Here is a 23831-nt window from a genome sequence, read left to right as displayed (position 1 = left end):
CTGCAGCCAAATTCACTCCACTCAATACTGTAAACACTAGCCAAGTAGCCAGAGCCACTGTGGGGAGTCATTTTTGGCTTCTATCCCTGCAGTGACTCTGGCTAGAGACAAAACAAGAATGATCCTATCCTCTCCACAAAGCTGGCTGGACATTACAACAAGGGAACAAACTATTTTTAACTGGGACTGCCAAAGGCTGGGGATGTCTTAAGAGCAGACTAAGTTCTGTATTTTTTTTTTTAACAGGTAACTGCACTGCTGGATGTTGCTCCCAAAAAGAACAATTCTTCATCAAACACTATACATAGAAGTGCATAATTATAAGTGACTTGCTTGTGTGTATCTGATCTAGGTCAAACAAAATTGTCTGTCATTGTTAACTGTAAATGTTAATGAAGTCAAAGTTTCTATAGAACGTTCAGTCACTCAAGACATGGTGGTTTACTTTGTTATGGTTTTACTATTTTGACAAAATAGGTTTTGTTAAAGGAGTTTTTGTCAAACTTTTTAATATTTGGGAGTTTTCACCAAATTATTTGTGAGAGGGGGATAGTTTGCGAAAAAAAAAAACACTAAAACACAAAAAACTGTGACCTCTAGAGCATTCGCAAGCAGTGTGTCTGTGGGGGTACAGCACAAACTTCTATCCAGGTAATGCTGTTTCCATGGCAATGAAAATCAATAGCTGTTGTGACCTAATCACAACCCATGTCCACACCAAACACTGAAAGAATCATATATTAATTAAAGTCAATATTTGAAAGTCAGTTACTGTTGCCTCAAGAGCGACCACAAGAAAATTTCTTTGGATGCAGCGGTGGCAATTGCAAATACAAAGTATGCATTTGGATGCAAATAAAGCATCGAAATGTAAATATACTTAAACCATACTGAAGTTGCAATATGCATGCAATAATCCTGCTGGATTCATGATTTAACACAGTTAAACAGTAAATTAATAAAGCATTTAAAGTGTTCAAAAATTACCAAAAATCTCTGATATCAGCATATTTGACAGTTTCAATCAGAAAAGCAAAATAACACCATAAGACAAGATTCAGCTCAAGTTCCTTGACAAGCAAAGAACAATAAAGATTATATAATCTAAATGCCAATTGCTGGGGACCATAGCTAAATAAACATTACGATTTACAAGGACTTGAGTAAAAACACATTCTCAACTCCCAGCAGTTCCAAACCATGCTTAGAGGAAGAGTCCCAAGAAGACCTAAGGCCATAGAGCAGAGAGCAGTGAGCACATGTTTTAGTGATTACCCACAACCCACCGAGACGGTGCTTATTTGGATTTCAGAGCCATTGATCTCTGAAGAAGCTACTGTCATTGGTGGGGAAGACATCGGTACACTACAATCAGACAGTGCACTGCCATTCATCAAAAGTAATGGGTTCAAGACTTCTCCAGCTTGGACCCAAACCCCAATAAACTCTCCCTGCTCTTGGAATCGACTGTTAGCAATGTTATTGGGTTTACATGGTCAGTTACTCACTCACTTATGCCTGTATACAACCTTAGGTCTGTAAGTTCTGACCTGATAACTGTTTGTACTTTGAAGTGTAAGAAAATCATGACCTGAAAAATAAAGAATTTTACCTGCTGTATGACCTTCACTAGATCTTTGAGAACCTGCCGACGTTTACGAACATCCTTGTTTGTGATGACCGCCGTAGTTAGGTAACGTAAGATGTGAGGACACATGGTCTGGATGGCATTGAGGTATCTGGAATGAGAAAATTAAAGGTCATCATCACTTATCGGACCATTGTAGAAAAAGCATGTTCTTTTAACGAGGACACACAATATAACATTTTGGCTGCTTATTGGGTTTCTGGCATTTAGAATGGAGCAATAGCCTTTCCTGCTAAACAGATAAGTGTCCTAATAGGACTCTCTATGCGGGACATGGGTCCCAGCTCTAAGCCGTCTCTTTCATTAGCTTCTTATGAGAGGGAGGGGGGGAAAGGAAACCCTGGCTAGTAGATACAGATCAGCGAACAGGGACCTGCCCAGTAGCTGAAACCCTATCCATCAGGGACTGGTGTTTCAACCATAGGTCAACTAGCTAAGGGCTGAGCACGAGAGACAGGGCCCTGTTACAGGCCAATTCTAATCCCACACTGACTCTGGAGACAGTGTTTCTCTAAAAACAACTTGTAAGGTCTACGTTCATACAACGCCTGGCTTGTCAAGATGGGCAATAACTGTATCAGAACCACTCCTTATTCTTATCCTAACATCTATCTTTGAACTTCACTCTCCACTCAACCCCCACTGACCAAATTAAACCTGAAAAGAGGAAGTGGAGTTTGCCCCGCCACAATGAGTGGGCCCCTTTAGCGCTCCTACAGCTGAGGCCAAACGAACACATGGTGTACAAAGAGAGCGAGCACTGACAACAATTTAATTAGCTGGACCAATTAAAGGGACAAGGGGGCTGCTTGGTGAAGCCATCGTCAGCCTGATTTTAGAGGAACTCCCTCCCTCCCTTTGTAGCTGCTTGACTCCCGTGGCAGACCACAATGCTTCATGCTGTGTTCCTGATTAACTTACACCTACTCACTCTCCAGGGGGGCTCTAATAGCAAGCAATCCTGCATGAGTCACTGTACCATATCTGGGATTTGAAGGGGGGGGGGGGGGGGGGCATAAGGAACATTTGCCCAACCCCACTTAGGGGACTTAGTCTTTTTTGAGTCTGGGGCAACAGTGCTGCTGTATAAGCTGCTGAAGATGCTACTGAGACATGCAGCCAAGACATCAAGTAAGAGTTCAATTTCCCCTGTTCAAAACATTTTTAACATTACGAGGAAAAGAGAAGTACTAGAGAAGAGGAGGAGAAGGGCGCAAGGGAAATTATGAGGGAACAGGGAATAGGGACAGAGAAAATGAGCTCCAATTTCATGGCCCATCTGGAGAGGAAAATTATGTAAAACAAGTGATACAGAAAATCAAGTGACTGCTTGAGCTGCATTACCCCAGCATTATTTGTCCAGTTTGCACCTGCATCACGGTTTATTATCCAACATCATTTCCTACATAAATGCCCTCCAACTCAGTGCAGTCTGTCACTTGTACACAAACAGGGCAACATCTGCTGACTGCAGAGGTAAGGGAGGTCAAATGTGGAGCTGAAGGCCAGCCACTGGTCACTGACTTCAGCCAAAGGAAGTGATGGTCAAGAGATGAGGGAAAAGAGCCAAGCCAAGCCTCACTGGGGAAAACATGAGGTTTCTAGACTGTGAAACTGCAAAGCACACAAAACTACCTCAGTTTGTCCACACAGATGGTTGGGTGAGCTTTTCATGAGTAATTATTGGGCAGGCTCCCTTAATCATCCACAATAAAATTATAAACTGAGTAAAATTCAGACAACCAGACATTTCAGTGTGCTGTGTTGTGGTGGCCTGTCTGTGGAGTCCAATCATCTGTTCAATTACACAAGCCTACAATCAGAACGGGGGAGAGAGCAAAAACATCAAAATAGGTGGTGTGCAAATTTTAACACAGTGTATAAAGTTTCCGATCTGCGATACACATGGCCCCCTTCTCAACTTGGAGAGTAAACAGACCACACAAAAACACACACGACTGAAACCACTTTAAAAATACCAGCAGGGTTCATGAAGAAGCCCCCCCCACCCCCAAAATAGTGTTATTAAAGTAAACGTTTTTCTCAAAATCGGGTTAGTCTTGTAAAATGGCTCTGGCTTTTCCTCAAAATCTCACAGGACCAACAGTTGTCTGCCAGAGAAACCGCTGTATGCCCATTTGGGTCTACCTTCCTTGGCCAACAAGCCTGAGAGCCAAGGTTCAAGTAAGGTGCAGCACTCTTCTTTGCCTCTCTTTTGGGAAGCCTTTGCATTGTGGATATGAGTCTGACTTTCACTACTACCTTCTGTTTTGTTTAAAAAGGACCATACCAGTGATTTTTGAATGTTTGGCCCATTTACTACGATTTTCCCATGTTTGGGGAACAAACCATTTTGCAAATCAAGCATGGGTACTAAACCTATAATCAAAATTCTCTCAATTTTCAAATATTAATTTTTGGTACAAACACCCACTTTATAACGTTCTCCTTCTGTGCTTAACAAAGTCATCACCATTCATAAACCACAGAAATGATTATTCGCTGCATAAAGGAAACATTTCCCTGGGGACTACTTCTGGAGGAGAGACTGTCTCACACTCCATTTCATCAGAACACAACAGTGCTGCTGCTTTTAGGAAAACTAATGTGGATGACTTTATAACAGTGATAGAATACTGGTGTGAAGAAAGTCTCTGAAAGTTAATTTTCAAATTGCAGTGGAATGAATGGAAACAAGTGGCTGGATAAAAGGGAGGAGAAATATCAGAGTTCTAAAATACAACTGCTTGTTTTGGGAAAATATTAGCAGAAACATGAAATTCATACATTTTGCAGATATTACACTTAACACTGAAAATCGCTGGTACGGTCCTTTAAGATTTATGTCTAGATCTGATGGTGTATTTCAGTTTAATAGCTGTAAAAACAAGGGTTCCAACTAGAATCCTGACTGTACACAATAATCTCATAATCTCATACTTACTGAGGCTGATACAGAAAGAGTTCAATGATGTTGTCTCGGCCTTTGGGATGGTTGAAGAAGACAAAGAGAGACCAGTGAATCAGCCATGTCCTCTGCTGGAGCGACTGGAGAGGGGAGCTGACAGACTGGACAGGACAGGACAGAGACAAAGAGGAAGATAGGAAAGAAGGTAAAAGATGGAGGGAAGCCAGGAAGGGACAGGCAGAAAGAGAGAAAGAGATCATTTATCCATTTTTACTAAGTGGCAAGAAATGATGATTCGGTGTTTCAAGACTCTTACATGCAAACAGTCCTTTTCTTGAATAATGCACACACAAAAAAATCACCAATGCTCTTGCTTCCTAAATGGTCATCAATCAAATACTTACACCCACTAAGTACTCAAATCCAAGTTCTTAAGTAGTGAGATGAGTGAGTGTAGGGAGGGAGAAAGAAAAAACACACAACACAGCAGTGCTCTGCTGAAAAGTTAAGTGGTCAATATGAGAGTATATGTAAGGGAATCTAAATGCGGTATCAAATTCTGAGAAGTGGAGCATTTACGTTGTTATCGATAGTCTCCCTCAGGCGGGTGAGGTCCTCCATGGCAGCTTCCCAGTTCTGCATTAGGATCTCGGAGGCCAGCTTGCCCCACAGAGAGCTCAGGGCATTCCTATCTGTAGATGGGACCTTGGGAACAAACAACATTTTCATTCACTTGTTAATACCTGGAACAGGCAGCTCTACAGACATATGAATCAACAGTTTTTCCACACTGCCTGGCAGACAAAATACTGATTTAAAAGTCTTCTCATACAGGCTGACAGAGTGTTCAGGAACATCTGCACCCTTACACAGTAAGATCGGGCTGTTGCCACCGCTTGCTTGGCTTCAGTGGCACTGCTGCACGGTGCAGTCACTTCTCTTATTTATACTGGATAAATGAATTGAATTATGTCATCCTAAGGGAATGGGGCTTGACAGAAAAAGAGAAATGGATCATGAAAGACTGTTTAGCTTTTTATAAAACCTAATTTGCTGCACTTTCAGATACTACAACCGCTGCATTGCAGATGACCATACAGTGTGATCCTTTCAGATTACCAAAAGGAGTACAAGCATATTTGAAGCATGTGTGTCCCTGTGCTGTCTGAGCAATTTGCTACTGCTAAAACATTTGGTTGTTTACTTAACTAAGATGATGCTAAAGGTCTTAAAATGTGCAGCTGGAAAACACCCTTTAAATGAAAGACTACATAAGCCTATTTGCAACAAACATTCCAGTACCCAATTGTCTATTTTCAATTGGATATAAAAGTGGAAGCTATCACTTAACCCAACTCTTGCTTGCCAGGTCAACCTGCTCCTTTGGTCCCTAACACTTTCTGGCAAGCTGCACAGTTCTTATGTTACTCAGACAGGGTCAGAAAGCCAAAGGTCAGCCTATCATTGTCACTGCCATACCATGCCATGGCATGGGTCAGATCTATCGTAATCAGTATAAAGGAGCTGTAGACAGGCAAGGCTGTGTTCAGATGCGTATCACTGACAAAGCCACTCCTCTAAATCAAACATTTGGTTTCTCCTGGATTCCATACCTGGAAAAAAGCTGAAATTGTATCATCAACTGCAATTAAGTGAAAAATGAGCTGTGCCACCAATCTAAAAGAATAACAATCAATCTGAAGGGTATGGATGGAGAGGACAGGCACACTTAGGATCTCATGGGGAAGTGGGGGATTCCTAGTTCCTCTGACTTTGCATTGACCCCTAGACAAATCCCTTGTGAAAACACTCTGGCCTCTGAGGATTCAAAAATGTGGACCACTATTGCTGCTGCTGCCACTGCTGTTTGTTCAAACATATGTCTGAGAGCTTTGATCAGTTAAGGAGAGAGAAAGAGAGAGAAGAGTGTGAACACGAGAAATTGAGACTAATGCATTTATCCACAGTTCATTAAGAAATAAAGTTCTGAAACAAAATTCAGAGACTAGTAAACAGCAAGAGGATCAAGAGGTGTTCATCACTAACCCCAGTGCTGCTTCAAGCCAGCACAACCCCTTTGCTTAAGTTACATATGTCTGGATGGATGATGAGCAATGTAAACATCGTTCCAACTAACCTGGTAAAAAAACAAAAACAAAAACAAAAAAAAAACATTTCCTAATCTATACATGGTACATTGCTGGTGCAGCAATTCCATTTACATTTGCTCTCAAACATTTTTGCAGTAAGTGTTTAAAACTAACTCTGCTATGCTGAAATCATGTGAATGATAACTGTGATAATCTCCATCCATTACCTTAAAAACACATCAGCAACACACAAAAACAACCTGGTGAATTATGTTACAAAGTCTCTAGACAACTCTGTCTTTATCACAAGATAATTAGGTTGAAATATGAACTGATGCTAACAACACACATCTTTGTGAGGATAATTACCCTCAAAAAGGTTGCAGGCTACTGTTTTTGATTTCCAGAAAGGGCTAAAACAAACAAAAAATAATCAGGTAATCAGACACAGGTTGAGAACGCCTCTGAACCTCAGTAGGGCAATCACTCTGTAGTGGACGTCAGGCTACACCCTTGGGCTCATGGGAAACTCTTGTGCCACAGTAGTTCATGATAACACCGATTGCCAGACACAGTGACATGAGTCAAGCAGGAAGTCAGGGTGGGTGTCTGCTGCATGGCCAGAGAAGCCAAGATGCTAACCACACACCCCAATACACCGCCGGACAGCCGCTGGAGTGGACTGTGAGACATGACAGATCCAAGTAGAGAAAACACCAAAAAAAGATCAGGTTTCCACAGGAACCCCACAATTGGTAAGATTATTCAGATATAACTTAGCAGGGGCCATTTTTACTCCAGTAACATTTCAATAAACTGCAACATGAAAAGATGGCAGGTAAAAAATTTGGAAAACTCCTGTGGTATTCCCCCAGAGGAAAACACAAGTTAGATGTCATGTCCATCCACCCAGCCAGAGCAGCAGACTGTCTTTGATCACAGGGAGCTACTTAGGTCTGTTCTGAATGACTTTTTAAGTACATAAAACACAAGAAAGATCAGCATTGTAATGGCAAGAGAAAAATTGGACTGCACTGCCCACAGAAAGGCCAGTGTTTCATCTGTTGAAGTGTTTTGTTTGTGATTTTTTTTTTTTTTTTACTCTTGGAAGTCCCTGCCTGCTTCGTTTGGCTGACCTCCAGGTCATTATGGCAGCTTTCTACACACACACACTGCCTGGCTTTCACTAGTGGCCACGCTAGAAAAGTTTCAATACCTGGGTTTTTCCAGCAGTTACCTTAAGTTTCCATTGGTTTGCGAAATGGGCACATTTTCGCTGACTGACCAGCAACAATAAATTTACTGTGCTGGGGATCCGTCGGGATACTCAATCTTTATTCTCAACATCCAATCCCTGCATTAAGTGATGATATGAATAAGTTGCTCTTTTCGCGCTAGTCCACACTGTAACAGGACCTGAGGCCTGGATTTTGCAAGGCTGGCTTCCTTCGTTTAATTGACTGGGTTTCCCAGGTTTCCCACGTTAAATGACTTACGGAGCCTCACCTCTCCCAGAAGGGGGAGGGAGACAAGGGGCCTGTGAAGATGGGAGGTCCACAAAACACCAAAAAGAGACGAAAAGGAGGGTACAGACTCCCTCTAATGAAATCCATTTCTACCTTTTACCCCCTTCTGAAAACCCTCTTGCATTGTCAAGAGTAAGTAACAGATATCTAGTTACAGAGCCTGTTCTGGCTGGAACTTAAAATGAGTGGTGTAACGATTTGAGGGGTAAAATACAAAGAAAAAAAATCCTTTTCTGGACTTAAAACAACATACCTCAATTAGAGCAATTTTGGTTTATTCAGACTGAGTTGCAAAGCCATAAACAACTGTTATTGGAACAGTGGGGGCATATCCGTTGCAAGTTTTTGAAGACTTTTCTTTTTCATGTTTTTTTTTTTCCCCCCCCTTTAGGAGGGGGTGGAAGTGGAAAGCTTGGGCGAATTACCCATCATCTTGTCTGGGATGCATGTCTTCCTTCTATAGATTTGAGTACATCAGCAAGACAGCCCATCAAATGAAGTACCCAACTGCTTTGGGTTAAGAAGGAGTTGTTTATAGTGAAGAGGGCTCATCATCACGCAGAGCCTCTGCCAAGCTTTTCAGTGAAGGACACTCCAGCACCATCAGTGTGCATGACTAGCTAGAGTCACTGACATCTGCAAGACAAGAGTCAACGCAGTGGAGTATCAAATGCCAATTAGAATAGGAACAAAAGATGGTCTTAATGTTTTTCACTCTAATGAATAGACAAAATGTTGACTTTATTTTTGCCCATTCTTATTGAGGCGGCTTTGGCACGAGTCTCTGCATTACCGCAAAGCTCTGCGCTGAACCAAACACAAACAAAAACAAGGAGACAAGTGAGTGACACTTGGAAACCACTGACTATGTAGGGCAAGCTGGTTCCATCGGTCATTACAGGACACTCGGTTGAGCTGAACTTGCTAACACTCAGTGCAAGGTAACACTATAGGAGTGAAGATGAGGTTTAACTTCCGCTGGCAATTACATTTGTACAAAACTGTGGAAAAGTTGCCATGACGGCATCTTCCACAGAACCAAGAGATCCCAGTCTGTCCACTACAAAACTTAGTTACCTGATGAGACAAAACCATGTAGTCTGTGACGCCAACTCCTTTGTCTTGACTCACTTTGCCATCAAGGCCAGTAAAGGGCTTTCCAGTCCTGCTGCACCTCGCCCATTCACTGCCTAGTTCATCTTTCACTCATTTCTGAGGGCAGTGAGAGAGAAGCCACAAACGCCAGAGCCCAGGCAATGAGTCTCTTTGTTTATAGAGGAAATAAGGAGTACGCAAGTGTAACGGCAATACTGCCAGTACTCTCTGTGAACCGTAATTATCTTCCCCCACAAAATCTACTTCGGTATTGTCTGATTTTGAAAATATTTCAGCTCTTGAAAATGATTATTCCATTATTCTATTGTATTGTGTAGCCTACCTTCGTCTTTGCCACCTGACTCATCGTCATTTTAGCTTTTGGAGGGTGAGAATGAAACTAATCATTTTTGTCGGTATAATGGAAAAGCTATGTAACAAATAGTGTAGCAAATTGCTGTTCTCAGGAAGATATATGTTTAAGAGATAGTTCACCAATTTGGAAAAATGTGATATGGCTCCACTCCCCCCCCCCAAGCTGTTAGCCAAACCGCCACTGCCTTAACCCACTCAGATTGTTGAATGAACAAGTTCAAGTTTGATCATGTGTAACACAATTTTACAGCCAGGAATGGCACAAAAAACTTTGACTGTTTAAAAACAAACAAACAAAAAAATAAATACATAAATAAAACACAGAAGAGTGTACTCAGTAGAGTGCAGATCTTCCCCTCCCTGGTGCTCAGACTTAGGCAAGATAGATAGAGAGATATATAGACAGATAGATAGACAGATAGATAATATTAATATCGAATTTTTAAAAAACTGGAGAACTATCCGCTCAAAGAAATGCATTAGGTAAATGTCAAGTTCTCACACTGGAAATGTTTTATAAAATTAAAAACTCTGCAAGTCCTCTCAATAACCAGAAGTTCTGATAAAAATGAATAGAGTGCATGTAGCCCTCTTGAGGCTCACTGACAGATGCCCTGCATAACTTAAGTGAACCATAAGCCCAGGAATCGTGACAAGGAGCTATCTGGCCACAGTATTCAAATCAATAAGCTGTCTACTGAGGCCCGCCCAGTGAGAAGACTAAAGACAGATTATGCAGTCTGCCACTGATCACTTGGCCCAGTAAAAGACCCGACTCAAGTCCTAGAGCTGCAGCCTCCTCCTAATACAGAGGACGTGCAGGGAATTGAACAGGGAATGACGTAAGCTTTTCACATTCAATTACTTGTAAGTGTTCTTTTCCTCCACTATGCAAGCACCAGCCTTTTGAAGAATTAAAGTAATCTGGCAAACATAATGTAGTATGCAATTTTAATATCTCATAGCAGAAATGCCTCAGGCCAATATATTCATGAAAATAGTGCAGTACTACAACCACATTGCTAAGAAAGGTAAGGCATACAATTATTACTACCCTTACATTTGTCTGGCAAAAAAAACAAAAAAAAACAGAAGCCATCATTATTAATTTCCGCTGTTGTTTAATGCATGTCTGACACAGGGTGCAAACTTACCAAGACACGGAAGAAGTAGAGGTATTCTGCAGCACCGGAGTAGTTTCCACACTCATACTGGAACTTGGCATATCGATACAGGGTGTCCAGGTACTCCTGACGAAACTTCAAGAAGAACACAACACTATCAATACTGCTACCAGAATTAAAAAAAAAATTAGGCATGTGCAAAATTTGGCAGATGCACGCACACACACACACACACACACACACACACACACACACACACACACACACACACACACAAAAAGACAAAAACAAAAAACCTTCCATTCAACTGCTCCATTCTGTCATGCATGGGTGGTGTGTGGGGAAAAAAGTCAACCACATACAAAAAATAAACTGTAAAAAAATAAATAAATAAAATAAATAAAAACAGTAACATCTATTCCAGGCCTACATCTACATTAAGTTCACAGCACTGGAATATTCCACTTTGTGGAAGTGGTTATATGAACTAAATTAAGCGTATACAGTGGTGTTCAAAAGTCTGAATCCACTACCAAGAACTGTTTGCTTTCAATATTCATCAAAAAGTAATGCTTTTTTTTTTTTTTTTTTTTACTCAGTTAATACATCTTTTTCAGGAATATATAATTTAAAACTTATTCCAATCAAAATATTTCGCTCTTTGAGCGATGCTTGTATAAAACATTTTATATCTGAATATGTAGGTTTTCTAGATGTTCAGATGTAATAGGTTTTCCAAACAGCCAATAGACTGGATATAACTTTGCCTTCTTTCTGTTGTCAGTTTTTTGTGGGTTATGTACATGTAAAATATTAATGTTTGTATGCTTATAGATACTGTGTGAGTGGTGTTGTTCTTTTACCTAATATTGATTAAATTAATATAATCCTCTAAGCACTTTGTTCTCCTGAGTGCTGAAAAATCCAAACTCCAACTCTATCCAAACTCCAAATTACAGCTCAGACAGTTTCTAAGGGGCACTCCATCATCCCCACTTATTCCTGTTCAGGGTCATGGGGAGGAGGCTGGTGCCTATCCCAGCAGGCATTGGGTGGAAGGCAGATAAACACCCTGGTATAGAAAGGTCACCACTCCATCACAACGCTAACACACAGACAGACATACTCACACCTATGGGACATTTTAAGTTAAGCACACTCCTCACAGAAGACACCAGAGCTGAGATTCGAACCCAGGACTTTCTTGCTCTGAGGCAGCAGTGCTATTCACTGAACCACCCCAAAATAAGACCAGACAGACACAAAGTGACCACGCCATCTGAAGGCCAATCAAGCTAACATCTTAAAAAAAAAAAAAAAAAAAAAAAAAACAGAGCAGCATCTGCATCCAAGACACAAAACCAAATGAACAAAGAACACCCTTCTCCAGTTAGTAAAAGTACATTCAAAGGGCAACTGGCAAACTTTGGCCTTAATGGGAGAGCAGCTGTTTCCAAACCACTTTTTTGATGAAAAAACAAGTTTAAACCTTTAGCATGGGCAAAATAATACCAAAACATGACTGCTGAAGACTGAAAGAAACTCTTGTTTGTTTACAGATGAATCAAAGATTGAACTTTAGGGTTGCAATCAGAGAGCTTACGTGAGGAGACAGCTGCATGAGAGTTTAATACAACAGTAAATGGACTCTACAGTCAAACACATCAAGTCAGGTGAGTAGGGACGTTTTTCAACTATATGTTGACCAAAGAGAAAAAGCACTCTGCTCTGGAGGCATGCCATCCCTTTTGGATTCAAGCTGTGTGGAAGAGGATTCATGTTCCAGCAGGACAATGAGCCTAAACATGCATCAAACCTGTGCCAGGCTGATCTGAAGTCTGAGGAAGAGCACTGACATGCACGGCTTTCCCTGCACAGTCGCTAGACCTCAACCTCACCTTTGGGAACATTTCAAAATTTCACTGAGTAAAAGACTTTTGGAGCCCACTGTTTATATGTGTATCAGTTGAAGCTGACATGCCAGCCTATATTTAAATGCCCTAACAGTTGTCCAGTATCTCATAGTAGTTTGCACTGACGTCATTGTGAACTGAGACCATTCACTGAGAGTGTAGCTCTGACAGGCAGTGGGAGCTCCAGGCAGCCCAAGCCTTTCCCACAGCGGGCTGAGGGGCCCTGGGTCTGGGCTGTGTGGAGGTGCACTAAGGACAGGGTGCAGGTCAGCGGGATACTGGAGTGGGAGGGGACCAATGGAGGGGAGGGTAAGAAGCCAAACATCACGCCAAATATAGAACCTCCGGCATTCTTGCGGCTCTGTCCCGAACTTCTCCGTTTATTCTTAACAATCCACCACAGAATGCAAATGTCCACAGAATTTCTGCAAGCCATACAAACCCCGAAAATGAGTTAAGGGTTTTGGGAAGTAATTTTGCATTTCCATGCTCAACCTGCCCCTCCCACTACACCCCTAAACAACCATGGGTTCACACAGAAGTCATGGGAAATGCAGTGAAGAAGTGAGATGTCAGCAAAGCAAGCCAACTTACATTGTGTTTCTCCGCCAAATAGTCAAACAGCATCCGTCCATCCCTGAAAAAACAAAGCAACAAAGTTCCTGCAGTTAAGGGAGTCGCCAACTGGCTGACATCCTGGTCTTTGGAGCCTCATTCAGGTGTATTTTTCCACTTCTGGTCTAGATCAAGAACTATACGTAAATGAAGTCTATTTCACTTTAAAAGCAGTGTGATGGCCTGTTTATTATGTTTGGTTTGGCTACCACAAATCGAAGCTAGCCATGTCTAACAAATTATGTCTAGTGAATGAAATCAGTCTTGATTTTGAAGCACAGTCTATGAGACTTGTGGCCTTGTGGAAAACAAAAAGGAATGCACTGGTCCATCTAAACTGTTCCCAACCACACTGCATCTAGAAACTTTATATGTGACCTAAAATCTTGGCATTTATGCATGTGAGCACCATAATAAAGGCAGGTGTGTGCTTCCTGGGTATGTGTACTTTGATGATGTGCATGTGCAGCGTAAGATAGCCAGAATTTTCTCTTTCTCGCATCTTGTTACTTCAGTCTTATTAAAGACAACCTCCAGCAACGCCTAGATGACTGGGTTACCCGTGGAGGGGAATGTTTGCCTACTATGCACAATGGGAACACAGATCCTGATGATCTACCACAGCTCCTGCCTATATCATCCAAAAGGAAGACATGAGTACAGCCAATGCCTTAGATTTTTTTTTTTTTTTTTTTTATTGCAGCAAACCAGAGTTCAAACTCCACGGCACCTGTATCTACCTGAAATATTTTCTACACTGTTTTAATACAAAACATCTCTCCTGCGTCAAAATTTGTTATGGGCTCTAGATGACGGGACTGCGGCTGAAATCTCCACTGAGTGGGCTACTATTCACGAAAAAACTCTGCACAGCATTACTGCCACCTTCTGAACTAAAAAAGTCAAGGAAGGAACCAGAGGCAGTATGCTGGATCAAAAACCCACAAGTCCTTTTCATTACTCGAACAAATCCACACAAAGGAGAAAACATCTTACTCTAATAGTGCTCATAATCCGGGAAGTTTTTCTAATAATGACAGATTGTTTGTAGATCAGGCAATAATATGACTGACTAGCCTTGGCCTGTGATATTTCTGGCTGCAGCTGTTGCCCAAATAAAGTCTGGTGAAGTACATAACAGCTAACTGTTCAATAAAAGGACTAAGCCCAACGACCTCTACTACTCTGTAAAATCAGTTTATATCTGGCTGCATTAACCCAAATGGACAGGACTATGGGATTCAGGCATCCAACCATTTGTCATTTCAAGTGCTGGATGATCCTCTGTATAAATCCAAAAATCATGTCAAAAACAAACAACTGCATCAAACATAATTTAAACGGATGGGCCACAATAGCTGAATTAGGCTGTTGCTTGTCCTTTGGCTTAAGAGAGAATTCTTCAGTGACCCCAGATGAGTTTCCTATTGTTTTACAAATCCAATGGTATCAAAAGGAATTCATTTATAACTAAAAACAGACATGCAATTGCTCATCCAAAAGAGATTTCCCCTAACTGCAAACTGACAGCAAACTAACAAGAACACAGACAAGAGCTAAGTCTATGTTGCAATTATCAGGCTTCAAATCTCACATAACAGTTCGATTATAACCCCTACAAAATTTTGGCTTCGATGAACAACTGTCTACAACCCAGCTACAAAAAAAGAAATAAATACATATAAAGCTGCAAACTGAGAAAAAAGGGATGAAATGAAAAATGCTTTTGATTAACTGTACCAACTCTCGCCAAGTCACAAAGGAAAGGATAAAGCCTGAATATGACCAAACTATTTTAATCACAGCAGACAACAAAATAGCCTTAATAAAGTTAACCACAGCATCTTGTGTCTGTCTCTTTTCCCTTCTGTGTTTGCTGACAATGCTCAGTGAGACTGCAATAGGACTGAAAACACGATATTTCATTCAAAATACAATTCCATTGATTCTTCAATTACAAAATCCCAGCACAATACTGCTGAGCCGCACATGAAATTATATTAGGGTTTTTACTAATTTTACAATTAGAGCTGGGTTAGGCCTATTGGGAGAAAAAAAAACGGTTTTGGGATAGACTATTCTCAAACAGTGTGCCTGGTTAAAAAAATTATACCCACCTGGTGGACTGCATTTGCCTTGTGGTCTCTGGGTCTTCAAACATTTTCACAATGGGCTCGGTCTCTGACTGGAGCTGCTTGAGCTGAGCAACAACCGCCGTCCTTTTCTCCCGGAGAGCTGAATGACACAGGCGAGATGAAGAATGTATTTTACTGTCGAGCAACCCCATAACTGCCCTATTACAGACAAATCAATACTGAGTGGAGGAGCACGGTAGCCCCGTGGAGTCTATCAAGAAATATCACTGTCTATCTTCCCTGGCAGCGGTGATACATGTGTTAGTGTTGGAGAAGGACCGAGGAGTCAGTATCTGTCAGTTTCTTTGGGATGTCCTACATAAGCCAGTCACTCACTGTGTGGAATCTCCTTTTCGGGGAAGAGGTTTTTGTACACATCCATGGCAAAGTCCACCATGTTGGTGTCACTGAGGAGGTCCAGCTTCCCATGAAGCAGCTCCTTCTCATTGTAGATCTGTCAAACAGAGGCAATAACATGAAAAGGCTGATAAATACTTTATCCAGCCCCAAGGAGACATTGGGTCATTTGCAGCTGCTCAAATTCTCAAGAGAAGAATTAAATTATACGAAACAGAAAAAGAAATACGAAATACAAAAATGTGTTAATAAGAAAACTGCACAAAAAAAGTATGTGCAATATGTACATTAATCCTCCAAAACATTACAACAATAAATAGCCTACAGAAATAAGAAACTGAGCATGTGTAAAAAGTCAACCTATATACACCATATATACACAGCGATATTTCACTGTTCAATTGTTATAAAGTTATAAATTATTGCACAGTTAAATGGTTAAATAAACAATTAAATAGTGTACAGTTCTTGTAGGACTCATGTTTTCCTTGAAAAAATGTCAGATTAACTGTCAGTGGTCCTGACACTGCTACAGGTGTGATTATGTGAGGTGTGGGCCCTAAAGCAGAGGCAAGTTTTTGGACTATTTTAAATGGCATGCTATGGTTCCTCAGTGTCAACCATAACAACTAAAACAACTGTGTGTCAAACGTTGATATTTCTTATGTTTATACAGCTTAACTAGCCTGGGCTCAACCTGACCCCAGAGAAACACTGATACATACAAAATGTGACCTGGACATTGAAAACATATCATCATGTTAGTTTCATGTTTACTCACTTGTCCCCATTAAATTAGGAAATCTCATAAAATATCAAGCAAAAAAAATAATGTAATTAATCATGTATTTAGAGACGTGACTGACCACAAAGATAACAGGAGCGTTAATGGTCTCATATTTTATTATAATATCATGGTCTGACCTTGTTTCACTTCAGCTGCAGAGAATGACATGTTTTTGGCAGAGCACAGTAATCCCTCACAGTAATTTAGGGTTAGATATTGTTATCTAGATAAGAACATGCATGATATTAATATCTCAAAAGGCAACAATACTGACAATATCAAAGTCAGGGTTAAGCTGAGACACTGATCGGTCTGTTCTGATCAATAAAACACTTTGTCAAGTAACTGCTGTTTCTATAGCCAGTTGGTCTTATTATGCTGTTTTTTGAAGAATGCTTAATTTTCTCTGTTGCTACACTAAAAGACCTCCTGACATGGAGTGTGTTTCCTGTTTAAACAGGATGTTTGACATGGTGCAGGGAGAGATCATCCAAAAGTGTAAACCAACAGCATATCAGTTTGGGAGACAAGCATTTTATTTTGAAGGGACAGGTGGATAAGGAGAGGATGTTAAAAGATTTGTGAAGGTTTTATTGGTTGACATGTTAATGTGCACCCACTCATGTGGCATGATGTCATTATTTAAGATATTTTTTATTATCTTATAAGAAGCAGAAGTCATGTGAGGTCATGAATTATTGTTGAAGCACTGTGTTGAAGTAGAGGTTGCAGCAAATTGTCTGATCAATAAAATACTTGGTGAAATAATTCTGTGAAGTCCATTTGGTATGATTATAACTTTTTTTTTTTTTTTTTTTTTTCCACAGAATGCTTAACTTTCGCTCTTGCTACACTTGAAATTTCAAATGTGAACCCATGGGCATATCGTACATCGTATCACTATCCAGACACTTGGCATAAATATGGAGATATGAAATTATGTCCATGTAGTGCCGCCCTACGTGAAAGGTTGACAAGCTGTTGTTTCGTCAGGAATGATGGTCACTGTTTGAATGCTAAACTTGACTCTGTTTAAAAAGAAAAAAAAAAACTGCCTGGCAGGATTAAGCTCCTACACCGTCCACAGACAGCTGTTCAAGATACTGAACTTGCATGCATGCTAGATAATGGTGCCACAAGCGAACCAGGTAGGTGTCAGCAGCCTCTATTTGTTCAACTATCAACCATGAAAATATAATCAATAACTATTTCCAGCGATTTGTCGGTGCTTCCAAACTATTGCCAAATTAATCTCTTCATTCCACAGCCACACTCGTGCAGTAAATTCACCCAGCTGCTAAGCTACAGGTTAGCGGCGCTTTCAGGAACAGAATGGGTTTGTTTTATGACCCACTGTTTTCCCATTGGGCGGCCACGTGAATAGCAGCGTGCGTACAGGAACACCGCCCACCGAATGTCTGCTCCCGGCGACTCCGAGGTATGAAACGCGCGCTCCTACAACCAGCTGAAAAAGCGCGAGGCTCGTCATCCCAGATCTACAAGACGATACAGCGAGACTTCCGTTTCTGCAATTCAAAGTAAAACTCTACTGAAATACTACATGTAATGATACCACTTAAAATCGTTTATATATCTACTTTTCAGATACATTTTCACTCAACTTGTTACCTACCGACTCTACTAGATATTGTGCTAAATCTTTGAGGTTAATGACACCGAGTTAGTGTTTTTATTTTTATTATTTTGAAGGCAAAATCGCTACACCACCGTGTCTGTTATGGCTACATGTGGCCAGCTTGACACAGCTGCTGAATTATGAGAAGCTCTTTGGCGCACATGGCTTTGGGGACTGTTTAAAGGCTACACACGTTTCCCTAAAAATAACAGAACAAGTCCCAAAGTCTTTATAGAATGCGTACCTCTTTTACAGACAGGAACTCCAACAGAGGAAAGACGAGGTGCCGGTCCAAAAAGTGGGCAATTTTGGTGGTGAGGTCGTACTCCGCCATCTTTACACAGAGGAAGAGGAAGCGGATGCAGTAGAGTAAGGAGGAACTGACCAATCAGCGACGGTCTCAGCATCCTCGATAAGAATAATGTGGAAAGGCCCAGGATGCTGACCGGGGATAGGCCTACTACTTTCAACAATAACTTGTTTGTTTTTTTATTTTTTATTGAAAAGTCAACAACAATAATTTTAATTATTAAATAATTCTTATATAATTTCTAGATCAGTAGGAAATATTTCTTCAAATACTTTGTTGTTAATGTTTAATTTAGGTTTTCAATGATCACTGAACATAGGTGACAGCTAGTCATGTTAAGAAAACAGTAGGACACAAAACACATAAAAATAAATAAGTAAATTAAATAATCATACACATATCCATATGCACATATAAACACATATAGGTAAGTAATGAAAAAAATAAGTATGCATAAAAGAATGTAATTAAATCAAAGTGGAAAAAGTAACATTTTAGAGAGGTTTACATCTCAGCAATGTAGGACAATGGATCAAAGATCAGGCTACAGGACGTTGCTCATGCTCACTGGGTGGTTGTAATTGAACTTAAGTATATTTTAGAAAGCAACATAAACTCAAAATCAAGAGCACTCAAAGAAAATGTTTAAAATCTAGACTTTAGAACAGTCAACACAAGGACCTGAGGATCATACAGGGTGTAAAGACATGAGATGGACACTTATCCATGCCTTAACAAAATCTTAAAATTAACTTAAATACTAACAATGTCAAGAATCAGAAATGAGGATGATGCGATTTTGTGGGGTCTATAGTTCTTCAAATAATATTTCAAAACAGACCATTATGACAGACCACTATGAAATGAAATTTTTGGTAACACTTTCTCTGGATAGTCCCTACAGATTTTCAACAATGTCAATTGATATATAAGATGAATATCAACAAGATGTCAGTGCAATACACATTAAAAAACTGCCATACCAGTTTCAAGCACAAGCCCCGCCCCTTCCACGGGCATGTCTTGCCCAGAACTCTTGTGGGTTTCATAATAACACAGCGGGAATCCGGCAGTAATATCAGCTAGGCTGACACGTGTTCAAATTCAGCAAACACATACAACAGAATGTCAACAGATATGTCGATATATTGCTGAAATATTGCGGCTTATTGATAATCTCCTTAACTTTTGTTGATATTTAATTTGTACATCAATTGACTTTCTGTTGAATATGTATAGGGGAAGATGCAAGGAAAGTGTGACCACAAGAACTGAAAAAAGCCAAGCGACTCAGCTTAATGTTGGATTTCTGAAAAGAAACCGTTAACCAGTTCAAGCATAAAATGAAGACAGGCCAACAGATTGCCAGGTCACAAATCTCTAATATGCTAGTGTCATTTTTAATCACTATAATACATTGTACAGTGTTGGTATTTACATAGACTTTATGGGCAACATGTTTTATGTTTATCTTCAGAGTCTCCCGAGATGTCATCATGACACTCGGGTGCCGATTCGATATATGTTGCGATTCTTAAATATTCCAATTTATTGCATTTTTTGTTTTTGCATTATCCTTTAGTTTGTGGATGTAAAGTTCCATGAGGGTGTGATCATGGTAAAGGTCACTATAGGTCATTTTATACAGTGATGTCAAGTTTGAAAAAAAAATGGTCTCACTTCAATGAAATGGCTGCTATGGGGGCCAACATCATCACACAGGAATCAAATGTGGCTCATTGAATCCACAAGAGTCTCAGCTTTCCAGTCAAAGCCAATTCATGCAGCTCCAAGACTGTTTAGGCCCCAGTCTGCACAATCACACCATTTTACAACAGGCCACAAGAACACATGTGGACTGCAGGCTTTGTGGCCCAAACTGCATGGGATTAGCAGAAGGTGGGTGTGTCTGCAAAGGGGAGAGCTGTGGCTGCCCAGAGAACCCATTTTCATTCAGAGATCTGGAGGTCAGAGGTCAAGGGACCCCACTGAAAAGGGCTGTGCCAGTTTTTCCGTCGCCAAAATTTAGTCAAACTTTGGTGCCAACAACCAATTTTTCATATGATACCAATATCTTTACTTTAAATGTATTCAGTTTAAAAAAAAAAAAAATTAAAAAAATCATTAAAAAAATAATCACAATACTTAGATTAGGTAGGTTAGGTAGTAGGTAGTTTATAGTTTATATCCTCTCTGTAGTGTCTCACTTTAGTTCACCGAAACAAACACTGATATGTTGGTTAGACTTGATATTTGCCTGATTCATTTTATATTGTGCCGAGACTGTACGGTTATGCCCAGCTCTCATCTTGTGGAGAAAGTGACTTGGATTTCGCAGGGGAGATTTTCAACCTCATTTACAGTAGGTGCTTGCTCATGTATGGAAACGTATTCAGCTTTTTCATTTTTTTTTTTTTTTTTTTCATTCCTTGGCTCTGTTCAGAAAGCTGCATGACTGTGCGTAGTAAACCTTTCAAAAGCCCCATAATTTCCTCATGGTGTTGATACAATGAAACATTTCATTTTTAAAGAGGGATCCAAGTGACCTTCGTGTTGCATTTGAAAACATGGGCTCTCCTCCAGATACCACCAACTATTTCTACCAGAAGCCCGGGTGACTGGGTATGACTCTTTCACAAAACCATTTCAGGACAAACAGTCATGACTGCACCTCCCCATCCCCCCAGTTTTAATATAAGCAATCACTTAATTTCCAATCATTTGACTTTTCCACAGTGTCTTCACCGTGCAGCTGAACCATCCTCTCTTTCTTTCCCGTTTCACTTCAGTAGCTGCCTCATAAAGATGCCCATGTGTCCACCATACCCAGCAGAGGACAGCCAATATCAGCTACTAAATGGCCCATCTCTAATAGGTTTCACTCGTACCTTGTTTTCTTGACAACCACACGGCACTGTCTTATATCCTCAAACAATTCTCCCCTTGTTACCACAGAGCTCTCTCTCTCTCCCCCACTCTCGTGTCTCCCTCCCTTCTGACGGCAGGTAGAAATGAGTCATAAACAGACGGCACTCACCATGGCCAGTTGCTGTTTTACTGGGTGCTTCTGACACAGCCAGCTCTGGCTCCCCGTCAGCTCACTTGAAAAAAAAAAAAAAAAATAGACAGAAACACACACTGTACACTACTGAAGCCTCCTTTGTGTCATCTGGTCAAGTTTTAAAGGGATAGTTCACCCATTGTGAAAATTTTGATATTATATCGCTCCCCCCTCAGCTGTTGTGTAGGACAGTAGTGGTGCTATCTTCCTCTCATTGTTACTGAGTGCTTCATACTGGCTGGATGCTCCAAATGCTAACTTCCATTGAGGTGAGAAAGCACCACTACTGTCCTAAAATGCATGAACTGTCTTTTTTAGTTGTTTTTTTTTTTATGCACAAGTAAAATGACTGACAGGAGGTGCAGACATTAGTCTAACTGTGTAGAATCCCTTTTGGAAATCTGCCTGTATGACATCGTTCACAGGTTCAACATAAAGAATTAACAGCTTCAGCTAATTTCCACTAACATTGTTTCATATAATGTGTCACTGAAATATGTGTAGCTTTTTATGTTACTGTTACTTTAGCTTCACATGCACAGCCAGTAATGAAAATACGCAAAGTTACAAATACAATATACATTGTGCATGTCATGTGTATAAGTACTTAATATTTATGAAATAAGAAAACTTTTCTCCCTTATTTCATACTGCATACATTTCATACTTTGGAATGTTTTCATATCATAAATGTCTTTGTTTCAGAGTACTGTATTGCTGTTTTTATTATTATTATTTGTCAGATATTATCCTATCATGTTTTATCAATTTTTTCTAAACAGTATTCACCAAAAATAAGTTGCCATGCAAGAAAGCCATCAACTAAATTTGTGTGGGACAAATGAATGTTGAACAAAAACCTTGAAATGTCCTTCCAGCCTCATTTTTGCACAAAGTGATTATTTCTTTAACTCAGTAATTGTTTTTTTGTTTTTTTTGTTTTTTTTGTTTTGTTTTGTTTTTTTTGGTTTGTTTGTTTTATTTTGTTTTGTTTTTTTATTTTATTTTATTTATTTTTTTCAGGCAACTGTACTTGCTGTTACATACAATATTCAATTAGGAAACAGGAGGAAAAACCTTTCTCTGGTGCAAGCTGAGCCAGTAAACATTTTTCAGATAGGTTAAATACTGCAAGCTAAATCTAAAATGACAAGGAATCATGTATTTTAACCATTGATTTGAATGCCAAATTGCACTGGTTTCTCCTGTTTCAACCAGCCAATCTTCATAAAAAAGGTGCCTGGGAATAACGTTTTGGAAAAATTCATGCAAGGGAATTCTCTTTCCTTTTTTCAGATTTTGTTTCAGTTCTCTTTTCCAAGGCCACATGCACATTGCTTTGCTGATAATATACACATGAATGCACTAACTCACTTCAATCGAAAACAACATTCAGATTTCACTGCCGTTCAGATAAACAGTCTACTTTGCAGAATTACTTAACTTACTTAACTTACTTAATACTTGAAGGATTTTGTGAGCACTACTCAGACCAAAATGAAATACCTGTCATCTCTCTGAATCAGAAATTAACTTTGCTTAGTTATTCAGTCACCTTAGAGTAACTTTTAACAGATGACGAATATAGATGAGATTGTTAAAAGTGAATTTTGTGGTGACTGGACCAAACCAGAGAAACCTCTCCACTGAACAGCGTGAGGTCCTGAACTACCGTCAACCCGTTTTGTATAAAAAGGCCCATCCAGCTGTTCAATTGCCAGCTTGCTCATCCATCCCCGTAGAGAAAAGCCATGCCAAACCCATGAATTGCCGAGAGAGTTGGAAAAATGGCCATGGCGTGGATGAGGCAAACAATATAGCAATTCAGAGGGACAGATCCAGGCAATTTCCTGCTGGACACATTCAAACAATATCTCGAGTATCAAGTACATTAATCATATGATAAATAAACAGCAAGAGGCAGCATCTAAAATGAAATAAATTCAACCTGTGGAAATTCAAGATGTAATAGTGTAGATGTTAGAGTAGATGGATCGGTAGTGAAACGAGGGCGCATTAGAGAGCTGATTATGGCAAACCAATCCGAAAGGCTCCAACGGCTCCTCAAGCCCAGGCTTTGCAGCAGCCTTTGCAATCGTACGTAGCTATTGCAAATGCGAGCCGAAATCTTACTTCACTTCGATTGTTTGTCAGATTCAACCTCTGTGTGCATACAGTTCATGGTGGTCTGGTCTCTGACATAACTATGCCTTGGCAATGTTTCTGTAACTTTGTAGTCTCCTCCTGCCAA

At 40.2% G+C, this 23831-nt stretch overlaps 1 protein-coding gene across 1 annotated transcript in view; it reads right to left on the bottom strand.

Annotated features, from left to right (window-relative positions):
• Positions 1-18611, bottom strand: part of eif3ea (eukaryotic translation initiation factor 3, subunit E, a) — a 32484-nt gene extending 13873 nt beyond the window's left edge. The window contains exons 1-8 of the mRNA XM_030072633.1: positions 18454-18611; positions 15766-15883; positions 15412-15529; positions 13274-13316; positions 10797-10901; positions 5136-5261; positions 4593-4717; positions 1613-1739 (exon numbers count right to left, since the gene is read on the bottom strand). Coding sequence (XP_029928493.1) covers positions 1613-1739; positions 4593-4717; positions 5136-5261; positions 10797-10901; positions 13274-13316; positions 15412-15529; positions 15766-15883; positions 18454-18543 — 852 coding nt within the window. The 5' untranslated portion in view covers positions 18544-18611. The remainder of the gene's footprint in view (positions 1-1612; positions 1740-4592; positions 4718-5135; positions 5262-10796; positions 10902-13273; positions 13317-15411; positions 15530-15765; positions 15884-18453) is intronic.
• Positions 18612-23831: the final 5220 nt, after the last annotated feature.

This window comes from Myripristis murdjan, chromosome 16 (assembly GCF_902150065.1).
Source record: "Myripristis murdjan chromosome 16, fMyrMur1.1, whole genome shotgun sequence".
NCBI lineage: Eukaryota > Metazoa > Chordata > Actinopteri > Holocentriformes > Holocentridae > Myripristis > Myripristis murdjan.
This window is presented reverse-complemented; position numbering and strand designations above follow the sequence as displayed.